At 50.1% G+C, this 18255-nt stretch overlaps 1 protein-coding gene and 1 long non-coding RNA gene across 3 annotated transcripts in view; one reads left to right on the top strand and one right to left on the bottom strand.

Moving 5' to 3' along the window:
- Positions 1-12282, top strand: part of CCDC62 (coiled-coil domain containing 62) — a 27705-nt gene extending 15423 nt beyond the window's left edge. Inside the window, exons 10-15 of the mRNA XM_006149272.3 lie at positions 1-525; positions 3588-3771; positions 5995-6120; positions 9152-9561; positions 10537-10630; positions 11844-12282. The exon at positions 1-525 is cut by the window's left edge and continues 16 nt beyond it. Of these exons, the coding sequence (XP_006149334.1) occupies positions 1-525; positions 3588-3771; positions 5995-6120; positions 9152-9241 (925 nt within the window). The 3' untranslated portion in view covers positions 9242-9561; positions 10537-10630; positions 11844-12282. The remainder of the gene's footprint in view (positions 526-3587; positions 3772-5994; positions 6121-9151; positions 9562-10536; positions 10631-11843) is intronic.
- A 2275-nt stretch (positions 12283-14557) lies between these two features.
- LOC102478569 (uncharacterized) overlaps positions 14558-18255 on the bottom strand; it is a 5577-nt gene continuing 1879 nt past the window's right edge. Inside the window, exons 2-4 of one of the 2 annotated variants that reach the window (XR_334652.3) lie at positions 17932-18191; positions 16083-16185; positions 14558-14594 (exon numbers count right to left, since the gene is read on the bottom strand). This is a non-coding gene — a long non-coding RNA (uncharacterized LOC102478569). Of the gene's footprint in view, positions 14595-15119; positions 15596-16082; positions 16186-17931; positions 18192-18255 lie in introns of those variants that run through there. The other variant, XR_334651.3, reaches the window with a different exon arrangement.

Genomic DNA, 18255 nt, shown 5'->3' with positions numbered 1-18255 from the left:
CGTCGTGGCTCTCACCTCCGGGTGCACGAATGACCTCATGGAGAGACAGCAGTCTTGGTCCGAGGGAGGGAAAATCCAGCTCGAACCTGACAACTCCATCACGTCGTGCAAGAACTGTGCAAGGTCACTGAGAGGTGATGGCATTGGGATCCCGCGCCAGGAGCAGCAACCCTCGGGCACATCCGCGCCCGACGAGAGGCAGTGGCACGACCTCAGCGTCTACCTGGGTCTGGCCAACTGCCCCGGCGCCAAACGGCCAGAGAGGCCGGACGCCGAAGGGCCCGGGCCAGCGCAGAGGCCTGCAGTGTCCTGCAGCCAGAAGATCGAGGCCTACCTGGGTGACAGTGACGCATGTGTGCCCGAGTGCTGCCACCCGAGTAACTTCATCGTCGAGGCCCCAGGCCAGATGTCCGATTTCGAGTGGATGAGTATTTTCAAGCCTTCCAAAACGCAGAGAATCGTTCGCCACAAATCCGTGTGCACCTGCGCAGAGAGTGTCACCGGGCCCGAGTACGACTCCGCGAGGTTAGTGACGCTCGCGCCCATGGCTCTCCAGGGAGCAGGCGCCGCAGGGTCGGGAACCATGGAAAGGGCTGCCCGAGGCACTTCGGGGCTCCTGTGAGCCAGCGCGGTGTCCACCCACAGAGCCCTTGTGTAAGGCGAGCCCTTCGGCTCAGTGGTCTCGGCGTCACAGCAGACGGCGCCAGGCCCCAGACGGCTTGTACAGAGGACGGCTTCTGAGGCAAAGGCTGTCAGAAAACAACCAGGGCGCCCCACAGCGTGGAGTGCCACCTCAGGGCGTCCCTCACTCCGGGATCCGCGTTGGAGTTGACACGCTGACTTCAGGCCCAGATCATGGCCTGGACCCCATGTGACGAGCCTTCTCTGCCCTTCCCTAGGGTGACGTGCTGCAGTTACCCCCCAGACCCTTCTGACTTCGTGTGCGGTCCGTGTCTACGTTGGACTGTCCCTTTCCCAAACCTTCTTACTTTAAAAAATCACATAAGAGGGCCAGCAGGTGGTGTGGTGGTTGGGGCACTGGACTCCCATATGGCAGACTGCAGTTCGAGTCCCAGACCTGGCGTCTTGCTTTCTTTCTTTCCCTTTCTCTCTCTCTCTCTCCTCTCTCTCTCTCTCTCTCTCTGTCTCTCTGGTAAGCATACATGCCCTATAACAAATTAGTAATAATAAATAAATCAATAAATAAAATTAAATAATTCTAGAAAAAATCCTGTGAGAGATAGAATATTTGTATTTCACAAGCTGGTAAAAGTTATTGGGATTTTTTGGGGGGGACGCCACACCATTCAGGCTTGTTTTGCTGTTAGAATTGCTGAATCCTGTGGCTGAGGATCGCTGTGCTCATGTCTGCTATTTTTAAATAAAGCATAGCTCTTCAATCTTACGTTACGGAAGCAGACGAAGATTCTATATTGAGAGCCGTATTTTAATCACTGCATTGACTTTCGTAGGCCTTTATGATTAAGATTTCTCTCTGGTGCTTTCATTATTTGGAGTATTCTTCAGCTATTTTGGAAGCTTGAGTCATTTAAGAATCATATGGATATTCATTCTGCCAGTTGCCAGATTAGAGGGAGATGAGTCGTCACACGAAATGTCAGCTGTCTATACTGGGTGTGAAAGATCTTTCCTGGGTAACTGGGAGGACCAAGGAGGCACAACTCCGTTTTTCACTCTTGAACGAGCACGCTGTGTTCAGGAGGAGGCCTGTATCAGACGGTGCAGAAGCACAGCGAGTGTGAGATTCGGTGGGCAGAATTCAAATTTACACTCATGGTTTTTTGTTTTTTTGTTTTTTTGAGAGGTTTTTGCTATAGGGCGTGTGCGCTCGCCAGAGAGACAGAGAGAGACAGAGAGACAGAAAGTGAGAAATCACCCCCCAGGGGGAATAGCCACGCCGCAATCCCCTCTCTTCCATTCTCCTCTCGGGATCTTAGGCACGCATGCACACGCGCCCAGCCTGAGTTTAAGCCACCGGATCCGGGACTCGAACCATGGTAGACTACATGCGAGTCCAGCGACATAGCCATTACGCTAACTGCTGGTCCCAACACTCATTTTTTTTTTTTCAAGGCCCCTTTGGCCTCCCTGACTTAAGATAATTGGGGTGACCGCTCATCCTACCAGCAGGGGCACATGCCACAGCATCACACGACAGCCACGTGATGCAGTGGAGAAAGGATTAGGCTTTCTTATCTTCCCACGATTGTGAGAACGCGTGCGGTTTATCAGCGCACTAGAATGCCCACGTGTGGGCCGCTGCTGTTTCACAGAGAGCTCTCCCTGTGGGGGAGAGCCCGCTCTGGCTGTGTTGTGGGAGACACAAGAAGAAGATGGTCCAGTGTCTCTGGTCTGCTCTGAACCCAGACCTCGGTGACACACCCAGCTGCTTGGCTGTGTGTGTGTCCCCAATCCTGGGTCCCCATGGTGCCACTCTACCTTCTTTTTTTTAATTTAATTTAATTTATTGTTATTATATTTTAATTTGCTTTAGGGCACACATACTCACCAGGTAAGGAGGGAGAGAGAGAGAGAGAGAGAGGGTGAGAAAACAAGCCACCAGGTTTGGGACTCGAACCACGGTCAGCCATGTGGGAGTCCAGTGCCTTAACCGCCATGCCATCAGCTGACCCCTGCCACTCTCCTTTCACAAATGGACTTCAAACTATCACTTAGCGGGCCAGCCAGTGGCATGATAGTTAAGGCAGCTGGGTCCCACATGGCCGATTGTGTGGTTCAAATCTCAGACCAGGCAGCCTTGAAAATACACCAGGCAAGTGTGTGTGCATACTCAAAATCCCAGGAGGAGGAAGAAATGGAGAAGATCCTGGGGTGACCATATCCCATGGGGGGCACTTTCTCACTTTCGCTCTGCCTCTCTCCGGCAAGCACATGCACCCTATAGTAAAAATGTTTTGTTTTGTTTTTAAGAGAGATTTTTGCTAGCAGGCACATGTGCTCACTGAAGAGACAGAGAGAGGCAGAGACAGAAAGCAAGAAATCACACCCCAGAGGGGATGGCCATGCCACAGTCCCTTCTCCCCCGTTCCCCTCGGGATTTTGGGCATGCATGCACTCACACGTGCCCAGTGTGAGTTTTAAGCCACCAGATCTGAGACTTGAACCACGGTTGACTACACGGGAGTCCAGCAATGTAACCATTACACTATCCGCTGGTCCCATAGAATTTTTTTTTACAAATATTAATCTCACAAACCCCAAACCTAAAATTTCCACGTTTATTAGCCTTTTGCTATGTTAATTTCCCCTTCCTTTTGGATGATCCTGTCCCTAGAACCTTTTTTTCTTTGCATTTTTTGAAGGGGAGGAAAATTCTCTATTGTATAGTTACCCTCAACTACGAATTTTGTTTTAATTCTTACTTGCAAAAGGTATGCGTTAATTTCTAACTTCCTACTCAAATTCACGATATTCTGCTCAATCTCAAGCTTCTTCATGGGAAAAGAAATCATTTTTCTTCGTCTTGAGCTACTTCTAAGAGCACTACTGGTAGGTAGCCATAGCACACTGTTTACGACGCCTGTTTTTGTGGGATTTATTCATAGCGAGCTCATCGTTGTCCAGCATTCCCACTGCGTGGCTTCCTCGAAATCCGCCCTAAAAGAAGACGAGACGGAGGCATCTTCTGAGAAAAAGAACCCACCTAAGGATTCGGTAACCAGCAAGGACGCAGCCTTGTCCCGCGAAAAGGTTCATGCGTTGCTTACGAAGCCCCAGCTGGGCCGGCAGGTGGCGTGGTGGTTAAGGGCACTGGACTCCCACATGGCCGAACACGGTTTAAGTCCCAGACCTGGCAGCTTGCTTTCCCACCTTCCCCCTGCCCGCTCTGTTCCTCTCATCAAATTAAAAAATAAGTGGGCAAATAACTAAAGTTAAATAAAATAATTATTTAAAAATTTTTTTTGAAAAAAAGAAAAAAGAAGGCCCAGCTGGTTCAAGCAAGACTTCCTGCTAACATGATTTTAACTCTGCTGTGCTGCTGTTGGCCTGCTGAATTTTGGCCTTTTTTTTTTTTTTTTTAATAATAAGACTTTAAGATTTTTTAAAGGTTTTGCCATAAGGCGTGTGTGCTTGTAGGGGAGAGACAGACAGAAAGGGAGAGTGAGAAATCACCCCTGGGAGGGGTGGTCATTCTGCTATTCCTTCTCGAGTCTCTTCTTGGGATTTTGGACACACACACACACACAAGTGCCCATTGTGAATTTCAAGCCACCACTGTGGGACTTGAGACTTTAAGTTTTTTTAAAGGTTTTGCCATAAGGCGTGTGTGCTTGTAGGGGAGAGACAGACAGAAAGGGAGAGTGAGAAATCACCCCTGGGAGGGGTGGTCATTCTGCTATTCCTTCTCGAGTCTCTTCTTGGGATTTTGGACACACACACACACACAAGTGCCCATTGTGAATTTCAAGCCACCACTGTGGGACTTGAACCTTGATGGGCCACGTGCGAGTCGAGCGCCTTCACCACCACGCTACCTGCTGGCCCCTCTTTAAGTTTTTTTTTTTAAGCCATCTTTTTTTAACATTTATGTATTAGGTTGTCAGAAAACTCATGATGCCTTTTTGCCTAGAAAAATCATAGAAAAAAGTGTCATGTCTTTTCTGACGATATTTATTTAAAAATTTCGATACGGAGGGAGCATACGTGTGTGCATGCAAGAGACAGGGCGTGCTTCCCCGTAGGGCCTGGTCTTGCTGCAGCCCTTTCCCTGCATTTCCCCATCCCGTCAGGACCCTGGCCACACACGCGTGCACAGCTGTCATGTAGCCTCCAGGACTGGGATTTGAACCATGATCAGCCACGTGTGATCCGGGTCCTTCACACAACTCTTTACCATTGCACTGGGGCCAGCCTAGTCCTTTGTTGTTGTTAGAGAGTGTGTGTGCTCGCGAGAGAAAGACTGAGACCTAGAGAGAGGAGACAGCACCTTCCATGGGCATTTTTTTCTTTTTGAGAGGTTTTTGCTATAAGGCGTGTGCACTCGCCAGAAAGAGAGAGACAGAGAGACAGAGAGTGAGAAACCCCCCCCAGGGGGGTTGGCCATGCCACAATCCCTTCTCCATTCTCCTCTCGGGATCTTGGGCATGCACACACACGTGCCCAGTGTGAGTTTTAAGCCACTGGGTCTGGGACTCGAACCGTGGTTGACTACATGGGAATCCAGCGACATAGTCATTATTCCAACGGCTGGCCCCTCCATGGGCATTTTGCAATTGCATGTTGCAATCCCGTCTTCTTCATTTCTCCCTCCTTGCAGAATTTTTGGGCACATACTCTCTCCTCCAGCCGATTTTTTTTTTGTCCTCCCGCGCCAAGCCGATCGTGCCGGACTGGAACCGCTCAGTTGACCATGTGGAATCAGTGCCTTAACCTCCACACCACCTGCTGGCCCTCTCCCTCATTTTTAAGAAGAAAAGTTAAAATAGGATTGTGGGGGCCAGCAAGTGGTGTGGTGGTTGAGGTGCTAGACTCCCAGCTGGTCATCCCACAGTTCAAGTCTCAAACCCGGCATCTTGAAACTCACACTGAGTGCGTGTGTGTGCACATGCCCAAGATCCCAGGAGGAGAATGGAAGAGAAAGGATTGTGGTGTGGCCGTCCCCCCTGGGGAGTGGTTTCTCACTTTCCCTCTCACTGTCTCTGTCTCTCTCTCCCTGGCAAGCACATGGGCCCTAAGGCAAAAACCTCTTTAAGAAAGGGAGGGAGGGAGGAGGGAGGGAGGGAGAGAGGAGGGAGGGAGACCCTCTGGACCCCATGTGTGCATGTCCCAGATGCCTACAGATGGAGAAATGCAGAAGGGATTGCCCTGCAACTTTGCCCCCTGGGGTGATTTCTCCTTCTCTCTTACTCTCTTTCTCTGGCGGGCACACACGTGTGTGATGGTGTGTGTCTCGACACAAATGTTAAAACACGCCCCTTGATCTCCTGGGTGCCGAACTGCGTGACCCCGCAGGACGACTTCTCGCCCACAAGGAATCTGCAGTGCTTGCTGGCCAAGTCGCGGCAGGTGGTCACCAACCTGGAGCTGAGCACGCTGCTGCCCATCGGCTGTGAGGACCTCAGCGGCAGCGCCCAGAGCGTACGTGTCCCCTCTGTCCTGGCCGCGGCGGTGTCCCGCCTACATGGGGAGAGCAGCCTCCAGTCTAAGGAGGAGAAACCCCATCTCCAGGTGTCACTGATCCCCACTTCCTCTTCTAAGTCCCCGGGGCATCTGAATATAAATCTGGGGGTTTTAGCAAAGTCTCATTGTGGAGGGTGTCGGCAGCGCACTCAGGTGGAAAGAGCAGGTGGGCGCCCGCCGTCCCCGTCTGCATGTCTTCTTTAGGAGCATGTTAGAGCAGGCCCAGACGTGTGGCCTCACTCCTAAATGTCCCACTGGACACTTAATTTACTGTTGTTTTAAAGTGATGGTATTTTACCTATCTAGTCTGTTTGCTGTAGGGTGTGTGGGCTTACGGGGAAGACACAGAGAGAGGGAAAGTGAGAAATCACCCCCGGGGAGAAGGCCAGGCCTCTGTCCCTTCTCCACTCTCCTGTCTGAACTTAGGGCATGCACACACACCTGGCTTCATGTTCAAGCTGCCAGGCCCGGGACTTGAACCACTTAGCTGGCCATGCGAGATCCAGCTGCATTGCACCTCTCCCCATTTTTACTCTTTGTTCAAATCAGCATCCAACCAAGGACCACGCCTGTGTTTAGGTGTGTCCCTTCGGTCTCTCTCGATCACTGGCAGCTCCTTCCCCCACTATCCTGCTCGCCTTTCTGTCTCCCTCTTCCTTCCAGCCCCCACCTTCCCTCCCTTTTCTTTCCTTCTTTCACCTCTCCCTTCCTCCTCCTCCTCTCTTCCTTTTTCTTTATCCATGATGCGCATGCACAGGATGGGAGGTGAGGGGACCCTCCACCGGGTCGGGGTACACCACGATGTCCTTCTCCCAGTTCCCGAGCCCACTGGGTCTTGGGCCCTCACAGGAGCTCCTGGCGTGTTGCAGGCTGCCTGGGCAGGGGTTCAAGCTGCCCTCGGCACGTGGAACCGCCTTCTCGTGAGAAGCACGTTAGCACTGAGCCACGGGACCAGCCGGGTGCCTGTCGTCTGTTTTGTGTTTTAATCTTGCCAGAGGTGTGTGTGTGTGCTCCCTGAAGACAGAGACCGAGAGAGTGAGGGCACTGCCACGGGGCATGTCCTGCACGGTCCCTTCTCCATGTCCTCCTCCTTCAGGATCTTGGGCACACATACACATGCGTGGTGCGTTTTTCAAACCACTGGGTCCAGGACTTGAGCTGTGCAGTCAGACATGTGGGATCCAGCCCCTCAAACCATCAGGCCATGGGCTGGCCCCATTCTGAGTTTTTAATGCCATTCACGTGAGAAATAAACGGTAGGTCTCGGTGCTGGAGAATTTCCCACATTCAGACTCGCCGTTTCTCACCTCACACCTGTTCCTCTGTCTCCCATGATTCCGTGGGCCGACCCTGAGCTCCGGTGGCCTGAGTAGACCCGGGGTCAAGTCTGTGGACTCGGGGTCCATGAGCGTGCGGGGGAGTTTCCCTTCTGACGGGACTACTCCCTGGGTGACGCTGCCCCTTCAGCTCTGGAGGGTCTCTCTTGCAGACCTTAGGCTCTGTCAGTCCAGGAGTTTGCCCGTCAGAGCTCATTTCAGGGTCTCCGCATCCATTGATGATTACTTTTAAAAAAAATTTTAGAGGGGCTGGCAGTTGGCGTGGTAGTTAAAGATGCTGGACTCCCATGTGGCCGACCGTGGTTCAAGTCCTGGACCTGGCAGCTTGCTTTCCCACTTTCCCTCTTTCTCTCTTGTTCTGTCTCTCTCTGGTCAAATTTAAAATAAATAAATAAATAAAGTTAAATAAAATAATTATTTCAAAAAAATTTAGAATTGGGGAAAAGCAGGTAGCATAATGGCTATGTTGCTGGACTCCCATGTAGTTGACTATGGTTCGAGTCCCGAACCAGGCAACTTGAAGTTCATGCCAGGCACATGTGCAAACGTGCCCAGAATTCCAAGAGGACAATAAAGGAGGAGGGACTGCAGTGTAGCCATCCCCCCTGGGAGGGGTGATTTCTCTCTTTCTGTCTCTCTGTCCCCCTCTGTTTCTCTGGCGAGCATACATACCCTATAGCAAAACTCTCTTAAAGAAAAAAATAATTAGAATTTTAAATTTCATTTTATCTATTATTACTATTATTATTTTAATTTGCTATTGGGTACATGAGCTCACCAGAGAGCAACAGAGAAAGAGAGAGATGAAGAGAGAGAAAGTGAGAAAGCAAACACAGGTCCAGGACGCAAACTCGAACTGTGGTCAGCCGTGTGTGAATCCAGTGCCTTAAGCACCACGCCACCCTCTGGCCCCAGATGATTAGTTTTTTTAATCCATTATTCCGTTAGCAACTGCAAAATAATGACTTTCTTAATCCATCATTCTTCCAGGGCATGTTTCACATGTCAATGTTAGCGTTCCCCGGGTACAAGAACATTTCAATAGCAACGGTACAAGTTGCTTTGTAGATTTTATAGCCTCAATCTTAGGTAGTGAAAAGACCGCTGGACTTGAGGGCCAGCCTTAGGGCCTAGTGGATAAGAAAGCCAGACCCCGGTATGGCTGGCTGCATGGTTTGAATCCCAGGACAGAGAAACGGAGGCTTCCCGAGCACGCCCGACGAAGTGTGCTCCTTTCCTTCTCCAGCGTCTCCGTCTCTCTCTGGCAAGTGCATGTGCTCTCTCGCAGCTAAAGACAAGAGCGAGAACACGCTGACGAAGGCAGGGACCAGCAGGTGGCATAGTGGTTATGTCGCTGGACTCCCACATGACCGACTGAGGTTCAAGTCCCAGACCTGGTGGCTTGAAAGGTTTGTGTGCGTGTGTGCCCAAAATCCTGAGAGGAGAATGGAGGAGAAGGGGTTACTGTGTGGGGGTAATTTCCTGCTTTCTGTCTCTCTCTGTCTCTCTGGTGAGCACATGTGCCCTACAGCAAAACTCTCTCTAAAAAAAAGAACGTTTGAGCTAGAAAGAACCAGGAGAGCCGTCTAAAAAAAAGAACGTTTGAGCTAGAAAGAACCAGGAGAGCCGTCTAACCCAGTGCTGCGTTACAGGCAAGGAGCAGCAGTGGGTCTCCTGTTCAAGCCCGCAGTGAGGGTCAGCTAGTCCCTTCACGCCACCCGTGTTCGCCACTGGACCGATGAAGGGATTCCGGAGGTGTCGGGGAGACAGCACTTAACTAACAGAAGTCTACTTGATGACAGCCTTTTGCAAACTCCTCCCTTCTATGCCATTGTACTGAGTGCAGCTAGACGCAGAAAAAGCAAATCATCCCATTAAAAAAAAATAAAAAAGTTTTGGAATAAGGAAACAGTGCGAAGTTCTGAGCAGGAGGCTTGACCAACAGCTGCCAGGGACGAGATGCATAACTCAGATCCAGACGCACCCCTGCATTGCTGGGGGAACACGGGCGATTGCACCTTCTAGAAACTGGGTCATCTCACATACTTCCCATTTCTTTGCGGTAAGGAGACTTAGAACCTACTTGGCCAGCAGTTTGGAAACGTACATGCCATACCATGCTGCAGGTCACAGAAACTCACCCTGCCTGTCTAACCGGGACCGTGAGCCTTTGACCAGCGCTCCCCCATTCCCGCCCACCCTCCTGCCCCAGCCCCTCGTAACCTTCGTCTGCTCTCTGCTTCTGTGAGTTCCACTTTCCAGACCCACGTGGAAGTGTGGCCAGGTCTTGTCGCTCATTTTGCCCAGCAGAACGGCCTCCGGGCTCAGCCACAGCGTGATGGACAGGGTTTCCTCCTTTTTGAAGGCTGAGTCGTATTCCACAGAGCACGTACACTACATTTTCTTTTTCTTTTTTTTTCAAAGAATTATTTATGGGAACCAGCAGTTAGTGTAATGGCTGTGTCGCTGGACTCCCACGTAGTCCACCGCAGTGGCTTAAACTCACGCCGGGCACGTGTGCATGTGTGCCCAAGCTCCCGAGAGGAGAATGGAGGAGAAGGGATTGCGGCGTGGCCATCCCCCCTAGGGGGTGATTTCCCGCTTTCTGTCTCTCTGTATCTCTCTGTCTGGCGAGCGCACGCACCCTATCGCAAAAACCTCTCCAAAAAAAAAAAAATTTAATTTTATTGATTCCGTCATTTATTTTCATTTGACCAGAGAAAAATAAACACACAGAGAGAAGGAAAGTGAGAAAGCAAGCCACCAGGTCCGGGACTCGAACAGTGGTCAGCCATGTGGGAGTCCAGTGCCTTCACCACCACGCCACCCGTTGGCCCCAGGCACTACTTTTTCTTTACCCACTCGTCCACTGCAGGCGCTTAGGTTGCTCGCACGCCGTGGCCGGCGTAGGCGGCGCCGCAGTGCTGTGACATGCAGGGCCCTCTGCTGAGCTCTTCCTGCCTTGTCGGTACACGGCGCTCTGCCGTATTTCCTACTGTACTTTCCTCCGGATACTAACCTGCGAGTTGTTCTCTAGAACTCAGAAGTCTCAGAAGAGTCACCTCCAAAAAGCGCCTTGGCCAGTTACTGAAGAAAACAGGAGTCAACTGCGGGATTCCTTGTGACCCTGGGTAAGTCACCTTGCCTTATCTCGCCCTTACATCTGCGTTGCTATTTAATGAGTACCTTGGGAACACAGATTACGGAGCGGTAAGACCACATGTTTGTTTAACTTCTGATTGTTTCTCTTGGCTTCACCCAATTATACATACCGTCTAGATTTAATCAGGGCACAATGTCAGTTCACCTGCAGGAGACATGCTGATCCGAAGTCCTCGTTCTCAGTGCTAGAATCCTAAATATACGGAAGTGGATGCAAGCATACAGCTTTAAAAATCAGAATCAATTTTCATTTTATTTGTTTAGTTGGCAGAGGGCAGGCTCAGCGGAGAGAGACAGAGAGGGGAGAAAGCACCCCCATGGGCATGGTCACACTAATGTCCCTTCTCCATGTCTCATCCCGTCGGGATTTGGGACACTCACACATGTGTGCTGGCATGGTTTTCAGCTGCTGGGGCCAGGACTTGAACCACAGTCAGCCATGTGGAATCTGGCCTCCCTTATCCATCAGGCTATGGGTCTAGCCCTAAAAGTCAGGATCTAGATGGTGGTTTCAGCATTTCAGCCGAATGTCAGTCTGGAAAGGAGTCTTCCCATGGTTTCAAGTTTTATAAAAAAAAGTTTATTTTTTATAAAACTCAGTACTTTCCAGATTTGGGCTCTCTTCTGTTGAGCCTTCATTTCATATACAAAGTTTCTTTAGAATCTAGTTTGAAATGTTAAAAGGGAGAGCCCTCTCAGATGTTTTCAAAGTAGACAGAACATAAAAAGCTCTCTGGCGGCATGGCGGTTAGGTGGCTGGCTCCCCCAGAGCTGACAGCTTGGTTCGAGTCCCAGACTGGTGACTTGAGAAACAGCAGGCACGTGTGTGTGCGTGCACCAGATCCCCAAAGGAGAAATGGAAGGAGCTGTGGTGCGGACATTCCCGCGGGGCCGGGGTGCTTCCTCGCTTTCTCTCCCTCTCCCTCCTCTCCTCGGGGAAGCACACACCCCGTAGCAGATGTGCAAAGTGATGGAAACACCCTAGGGAAGCACTGAGTCCCAGGAGCTCGAGTCTCGCCCCCTCTCTCCCTCCTGCCCTCCCTCTCTGCTGAGCTTTCCTGCTCAGAGTATTTCGCACGCTTATGTTGATGAAAATGTTTTATTAGACACCAGGAGCTTGGAACATACTATCCTGGTGCTCACTGGCTCTCACTCTATTAATTTTGCGTTTCCCTTGTCCAGAAACTGATTTCTCATCTATGTGGAAGGCAGGAGGCCAACATCGATACCGAAAATCTAACCTTAACACAAAGAGGATTGTAGTTTTTTGCAAACAACATTTCATACCAAAGGGGAAGCAGAAGCAAAGTTCATCTTTCAGACGCCTGCTTTTGTTTGTTTTCAGGTTAACTGTTTCGATGTCTAAAATATTTTCACGTGTGTGAAAACGAGACACCATCGGATAAATACAAAGTTGAAACTATGCTAAGGGAGAAAAAGACTTCTAAAAAGGCTCCAGAGACTGTTTTTTAAAAGTGTGAACATCAAATAGAGGACCCTATATAAAAGCTATTTGACTATCTGATTTAAAAAAAAAAATAAAACCAACTGTGCACATATTTAAATGATAACCAACAGCTTATTAGAATTGGCCCTGAGTAGCTGAGAAATCGTAGTGTCTTCTCTTGGAGTTTTAGCTCTGGTCTTGTGTGAACAGACATCAGATGACATCATCGTTTTACCCGGAAGAGGTCTCCCTGGTTACTGAGCGCAGAGGTCCTTGGTCCCAAGCTCAGCAAAGCATCATCTCACCGGGTCTGTAGCTGTCCCTCTGCTTATCCCAACGGAAGCTTGCTGAAAGATCAGGTTTAATATGCATTTTTTTTTTCCCACTTAAGATGAAAACACTTCGCTTTAACTTGTACTTTAATTTTTTTAAAGACTATGCTATGTGCCTCTCTGTCCCTTCTCAGAGAATTGATCAGCTTCGGTCAATAAAAAATATATATATTTTTCGTAATAAAAACACATTTCTTTGGTTTCTTTTTATTTTCAGAAACTGATTTCTCATCTATGTGGAAGGCAGGAGGCCAACATCGATACCGAAAATCTAACCTTAACACAAAGAGGATTGTAGTTTTTTGCAAACAACATTTCATACCAAAGGGGAAGCAGAAGCAAAGTTCATCTTTCAGACGCCTGCTTTTGTTTGTTTTCAGGTTAACTGTTTCGATGTCTAAAATATTTTCACGTGTGTGAAAACGAGACACCATCGGATAAATACAAAGTTGAAACTATGCTAAGGGAGAAAAAGACTTCTAAAAAGGCTCCAGAGACTGTTTTTTAAAAGTGTGAACATCAAATAGAGGACCCTATATAAAAGCTATTTGACTATCTGATTTAAAAAAAAAAATAAAACCAACTGTGCACATATTTAAATGATAACCAACAGCTTATTAGAATTGGCCCTGAGTAGCTGAGAAATCGTAGTGTCTTCTCTTGGAGTTTTAGCTCTGGTCTTGTGTGAACAGACATCAGATGACATCATCGTTTTACCCGGAAGAGGTCTCCCTGGTTACTGAGCGCAGAGGTCCTTGGTCCCAAGCTCAGCAAAGCATCATCTCACCGGGTCTGTAGCTGTCCCTCTGCTTATCCCAACGGAAGCTTGCTGAAAGATCAGGTTTAATATGCATTTTTTTTTTCCCACTTAAGATGAAAACACTTCGCTTTAACTTGTACTTTAATTTTTTTAAAGACTATGCTATGTGCCTCTCTGTCCCTTCTCAGAGAATTGATCAGCTTCGGTCAATAAAAAATATATATATTTTTCGTAATAAAAACACATTTCTTTGGTTTCTTTTTATTTTGCAAGAGTAAAAGTAAGGAAGGTTAGTCGCTTTCAACCAGACCTGGCAAGTTAACGGGCGAGTATTTTTTTAAGCATGGCACATATCAAAGTTCTATTGTGCTGAATAAATGCCGCTTTGTCCGGGCTTTCAGTGTCGCTTCAGAGATGATTTTCATGAGAGTGGAAGAGCCACCCCATTTAGCCTTTTTAATTAGGGTGCTGAAAAGAGAAGTTGGGTGAGGTTTGGCTGTGTTCTTATAAATGCGGGCTTTCTTCCTCAGGCTGGTTCTTACCAAGCAAGACCAAGAAAGGTATAGCCAGTTCTCAGCCACCGCCTCCTGAGTCGGAAACCGACAACACCCTGGAGAAGTCCGAGAGTCAAAATATCCACTTCCCCTTCTCTCTCTCTCTCTCTAAGGTTCTTGCCATAGGGCACATGTGCTCACCAGAGAGGAGAGAAAGTGAGAAACCACCCCCCCAGGGTATGATGCCACAGTCCTTCTCCATGCACCTCTTGGGATCTTGAGCACGCATACATGCGTGTGTGTGCACATACATACCTGCTTGGCCTGACTTACAGACACCAGGTTCGGGACCCAAACCGCAGTTGACTGAGAATCCAGCTGTCTTAACCACCATGCCACCTGCCAGCCCCCCACTCCACTTCTCTGTAAGGGAACACGGTTAGATGCTACATAGGAACATTTCAGGAAATTAAAGGATTTGAAAGTTACTAAAAACAACGTTATGGATAAATGTATTTCAGCCCATAGGATTTTAACACCTACGATCATTATTCTTCTGCAATCATTATCACATTCACATGTAATTTGAGAGTGGGAAATTTTAATATTAGCAACATATCCAACTCAACATAAGTTACCTAACTACGTGAGCAGCTTCTCATATAAAGAGAGGCTGTCTTGGGGCCAGCCAGTGACACGGTAGTTCAGGTGTTAGACTTACGTGGTCGACTCTGGTGCGAGTCCTAGACCTGGCAGCTTGAAAACCGTACCCGGTACATCTGCACGCGTGCTCCAAATCCCAGGAGGAGAAGGGACTTCAGCACGGCCAGTCCTCCTGGGGGTGGGTTCTCACTTTCCCTCTCTCTGTGTCTTTGTCTTTTTCTGATAAGCGTAAATGCCCTACAGAAAAAAAAAACTTTAAAAAATTTTTTGACAGGTTTTTGCTATAGGGCGCATGCACTGGCCAGAAGGACAGAGAGACAGACAGACAGAAAGTGAGAAATCACCCCCCGGGGGATGGCCACGCCGCAGTCCCTTCTCCTCCATCCTCCTCTCAGGATCTTGGGCACGCACGCACATGCGCCCGGCGTGAGTTTTAAGCCACTGGGTCTGGGACTTGAACCGCGGTCGACAACATGAGAGCCCAACGACATAGCCATTACGCCTACTGCCGGTCCCCTTAACATTTTTTTTTAAAGAGAGAGAGAGAGGTAGCCTTACTGTATGTCTGAAATAGTTGCAAGATAAAACTAGATTTTAGCATTTACGTTTTCTCAGTACCATTCTTTTTTTTGGAAAAACAGCAAGAAACCATCCCCTAGGGGAGATGGCCACGCTGCCATCCCTTCTCCTCCACTCTCCTCTTGGGATTTTGGGCACAAGTGCACATGTGCCTGCATGAGTTTCAACTGCCGGGCCTGGGACTCAGATGGCAGTTGACTACGGGAGTCCAGCAACGTAACCATTGTGCCATCCAGTGGCCCTTAGCCAGTGCCATTCTTAAAGAGTATCATGTCACCTTAGGAGGAGGTAACTCAATTACCTTAGATAATTTACCTCTCAGAAATGATCTCAGCCATTGGGAAGCACTGATATAAGGATATTTTTAGAATTTGAACAGATTTTTTTTAATCCTGTGAACAGATCTTTTAGACAGAAATAGAAGTACCCCCAAAAAAAGATTTTTTTTTTTTTGCTATGCACTTGCCAGAGAGAGAGAGAGAGCAAACGTGAGAAGGCACCCCGGGGGATGGGCACACCGCGAACCTTCTGTTCCATTTTCCTCTTGGCGCCCTGGGCACACACGCACATGCGCCCAGCGTGTTTTCCAGTCGCCAGGTGCCGGGCTCAGACGGCGCAGTCGGCCATGTGCGGTCCAGCTGCCATAACCACGATGCCACCTGCTGGCCCCAAAGAAGACATTTTAAATCAAACAATACAAAAACACTAAAAACAGTAAAAGTGTGGGGACCAGCAGATGGCATAGCGGTTACGCCACGGGGCTCTCAGCCACAGGTTGAGTCCCAGACCCGGTGGCTAGAAAGTCACATCAAGCATGTGTGTGCACGTGCCCAAGATCCTGGGAGGAAAATGGAGGAGAAGGGGCTGCAGGGGGGTGATTTCTCACTTTTCCTCTCACTGTCTCTCTTACTCTCATCATTGAGCACACACGCCCTAAGGTAAGAACCTCGAAAATACACAAAAAACCCACGAACGTGTCATTAGGATAGAATCGAGAGCTCAGTGGGTGAGGCTGGCTTTACTGCACCTGGAAGGCGGCTGAGGACGGAACCTCACTTTGCTCCTGCAAACTCAGCGTCCCCCCCGTGCCCTGTCCTGCGGTCCTCTGGGCGGTCCATGCCTGTAGCTGGCAATGGTGCTTTTCACCTTGTTTCCCAGAAGCCACTTGACGATGGTTGTCGTATGGCGCACTGCAGGAAGGTTTGTTATTCTGGGCTTCGAGGCCCCCGTCTTAGCAACGTCCCGTGTGCTAGGGAGCAGAGCAGGTGAGGTGAGATTAAGAAACCAGACACATTCATAGGGTGGCAGCTCAACACCAGGCGGTCTCGGAGAGTTTATCAGGCGCAGCGCGGGCATTAACCAGTCCTACAGGGGCGGCTCTGGCTTCTCCGCCCAACGCTCGCTTTGGAACTCCAACCAAAGACCTAAATAAAGGTGAGCACGCCACAGTGTTTACAAAGCCGACCTCCATCAAATAATCACAGACAGGGCCCGGGAAAGACTAGGGGCACTGTGAAATAAAGCTTCGTGTGACTGGGTGACAGTATGTCGTCGGTACTTAGGCAAGGGCAGAGGCTTCAGGATGGCTTCCCTGATGGGGTGGCACCCATCTAATCCAGGAGCTCAAAGGTGAGTCGATGCCAACTAGGCAGACAGGGAGGGGAAGGAACTCCTGGCCACAGCAATGGCATGCACAAAGGGCCTGAGGCGGGCAGCAACATGACGCATTTGCAGACCTGACAAGCCAGGGTGGCGCAAGACGGAGCTGGGCAGCGAGGCCAGGGCCAGCTCATGCACGCGTGTCAAGGAAGCGCGTGGGTGCTGCACCTCAACACCCGAGTCGGCCTGAGAGCTGTAAACGCCACTGTCTGTAAAACCAGGTCTAACTTGCATCTCAAGTGTTCTGCTTTTGTAATTCCTCGGGGGAGGGGTCAACAGCCCTTGCGATACATCAAATGGCACCTGATCTGATGGCACGGACAATCTCAACCACTTGGCGACAGAGGCCGTCTGCCCAGAGGCGGTCTGAGAAGTGAGCCACACCAACTGGGAGTGGAGCCGTTTGTACCCCGTGTCCCCAACGCATAAAATAAGCCACTCACTGAAGTAATGCAAACCGTGAGGCTAGTTTGCTCACCCTTCGAGTCCTTGACCTCACACACACCGACCACCAGGCACCCTGCGAGCCCTGAGGACCCAGAGCTGCGTCAGACGGGGGTCCTTGCCCTCCCGCAGCCAAAGCTGCGTACAAGCAGACAAGTCTGGGTTCCTGAGAGATGGCGAGGAAGTGCCCTGGGACCCCGGAGGAGAGCCCACAGCCGAGCAGAAGTGAAAGCCTCAGCCACGGTGCAGACCACAAGGTGGTGGAGAACCATGCCTTCCAAGTGGGGCACACCTGGGTCTGAATGAAGGCCCGGCTGCTGCGGTGCGGCGGTCACACACGTGCCTGGACGCATGTTTACCAGTGGTGTGACCCTGGTAGAACTCCGGCGTCTTCCCAGGTGCTCTGAGCCTGTTCCTCTGTCTGAGAGCAGCCCTACTAGGGTGGCGTAAGCAGTAGGGCCACCCCATGCAAGGCTGGGCTGCATGAGAGGCCCAGGTTCCGATCCAAATCAACCTCAAACAGGCCGGGTGTGCACACCTGGTATCCCAACAGACGGGAGGCTGGGCCAGGGCATCCTGACATGGCCAGACCCTGTCAGATCACCTGTGTTGGGTCCAGCCGTGGGGGGCAGAAGGGCTGGAGCCATATGGGAGGCTGGGTTTGGATCATGGGCTGGCCTAAACACGTGGTGCGTGCTCATGGACTCCCAAGGTCCCGGCTGGCTGGGAGGCTGCAGGGAGGATCTTTGACATGGCCAGGCCCGGTCAAGGGAACCTGCTCTTCTCCCAGCGAAGGAAATAAAATAAACTTAGAAAACAAAAACAAACCTAAATCTCCCTTTCCCTGTCTCCCCCTCCCACTGTGATAAAACAAAAGGAAACCAACACTTACCTTGGAGATGAAACGAGATACTGTTTACCCGGTCCCCAGCACAGTGCAGCGATAGGATACGCTGGCTGCTCATCTTAAGTGGCGGTGGCAGGTGTCCTAGACCCAAAGGGGTTGTTGCCTGGTTTAAAGGAGGATGGTGTGGGACCAGCAGATGGCCTAATAGTTACATTGCTGGACTCTCGCATGCCAATCTCAGTTTGAGTCCCAGACCCGGCAGCTTCAAACTCACGCTGGGCACATGCGCATGCATGCCCAAGATCCTGAGAGGAGGATGGAGGAGAAAGGATTGTGGTGTGGCCATCTCGGGGGCGGGGGGGGGATTTC

This window comes from Tupaia chinensis, unplaced genomic scaffold (assembly GCF_000334495.1).
Source record: "Tupaia chinensis unplaced genomic scaffold, TupChi_1.0 Scaffold000258_1, whole genome shotgun sequence".
NCBI lineage: Eukaryota > Metazoa > Chordata > Mammalia > Scandentia > Tupaiidae > Tupaia > Tupaia belangeri.
Note: the sequence above shows the minus strand (reverse complement) of the source record. Positions and strands in the feature narration are given on the sequence as shown.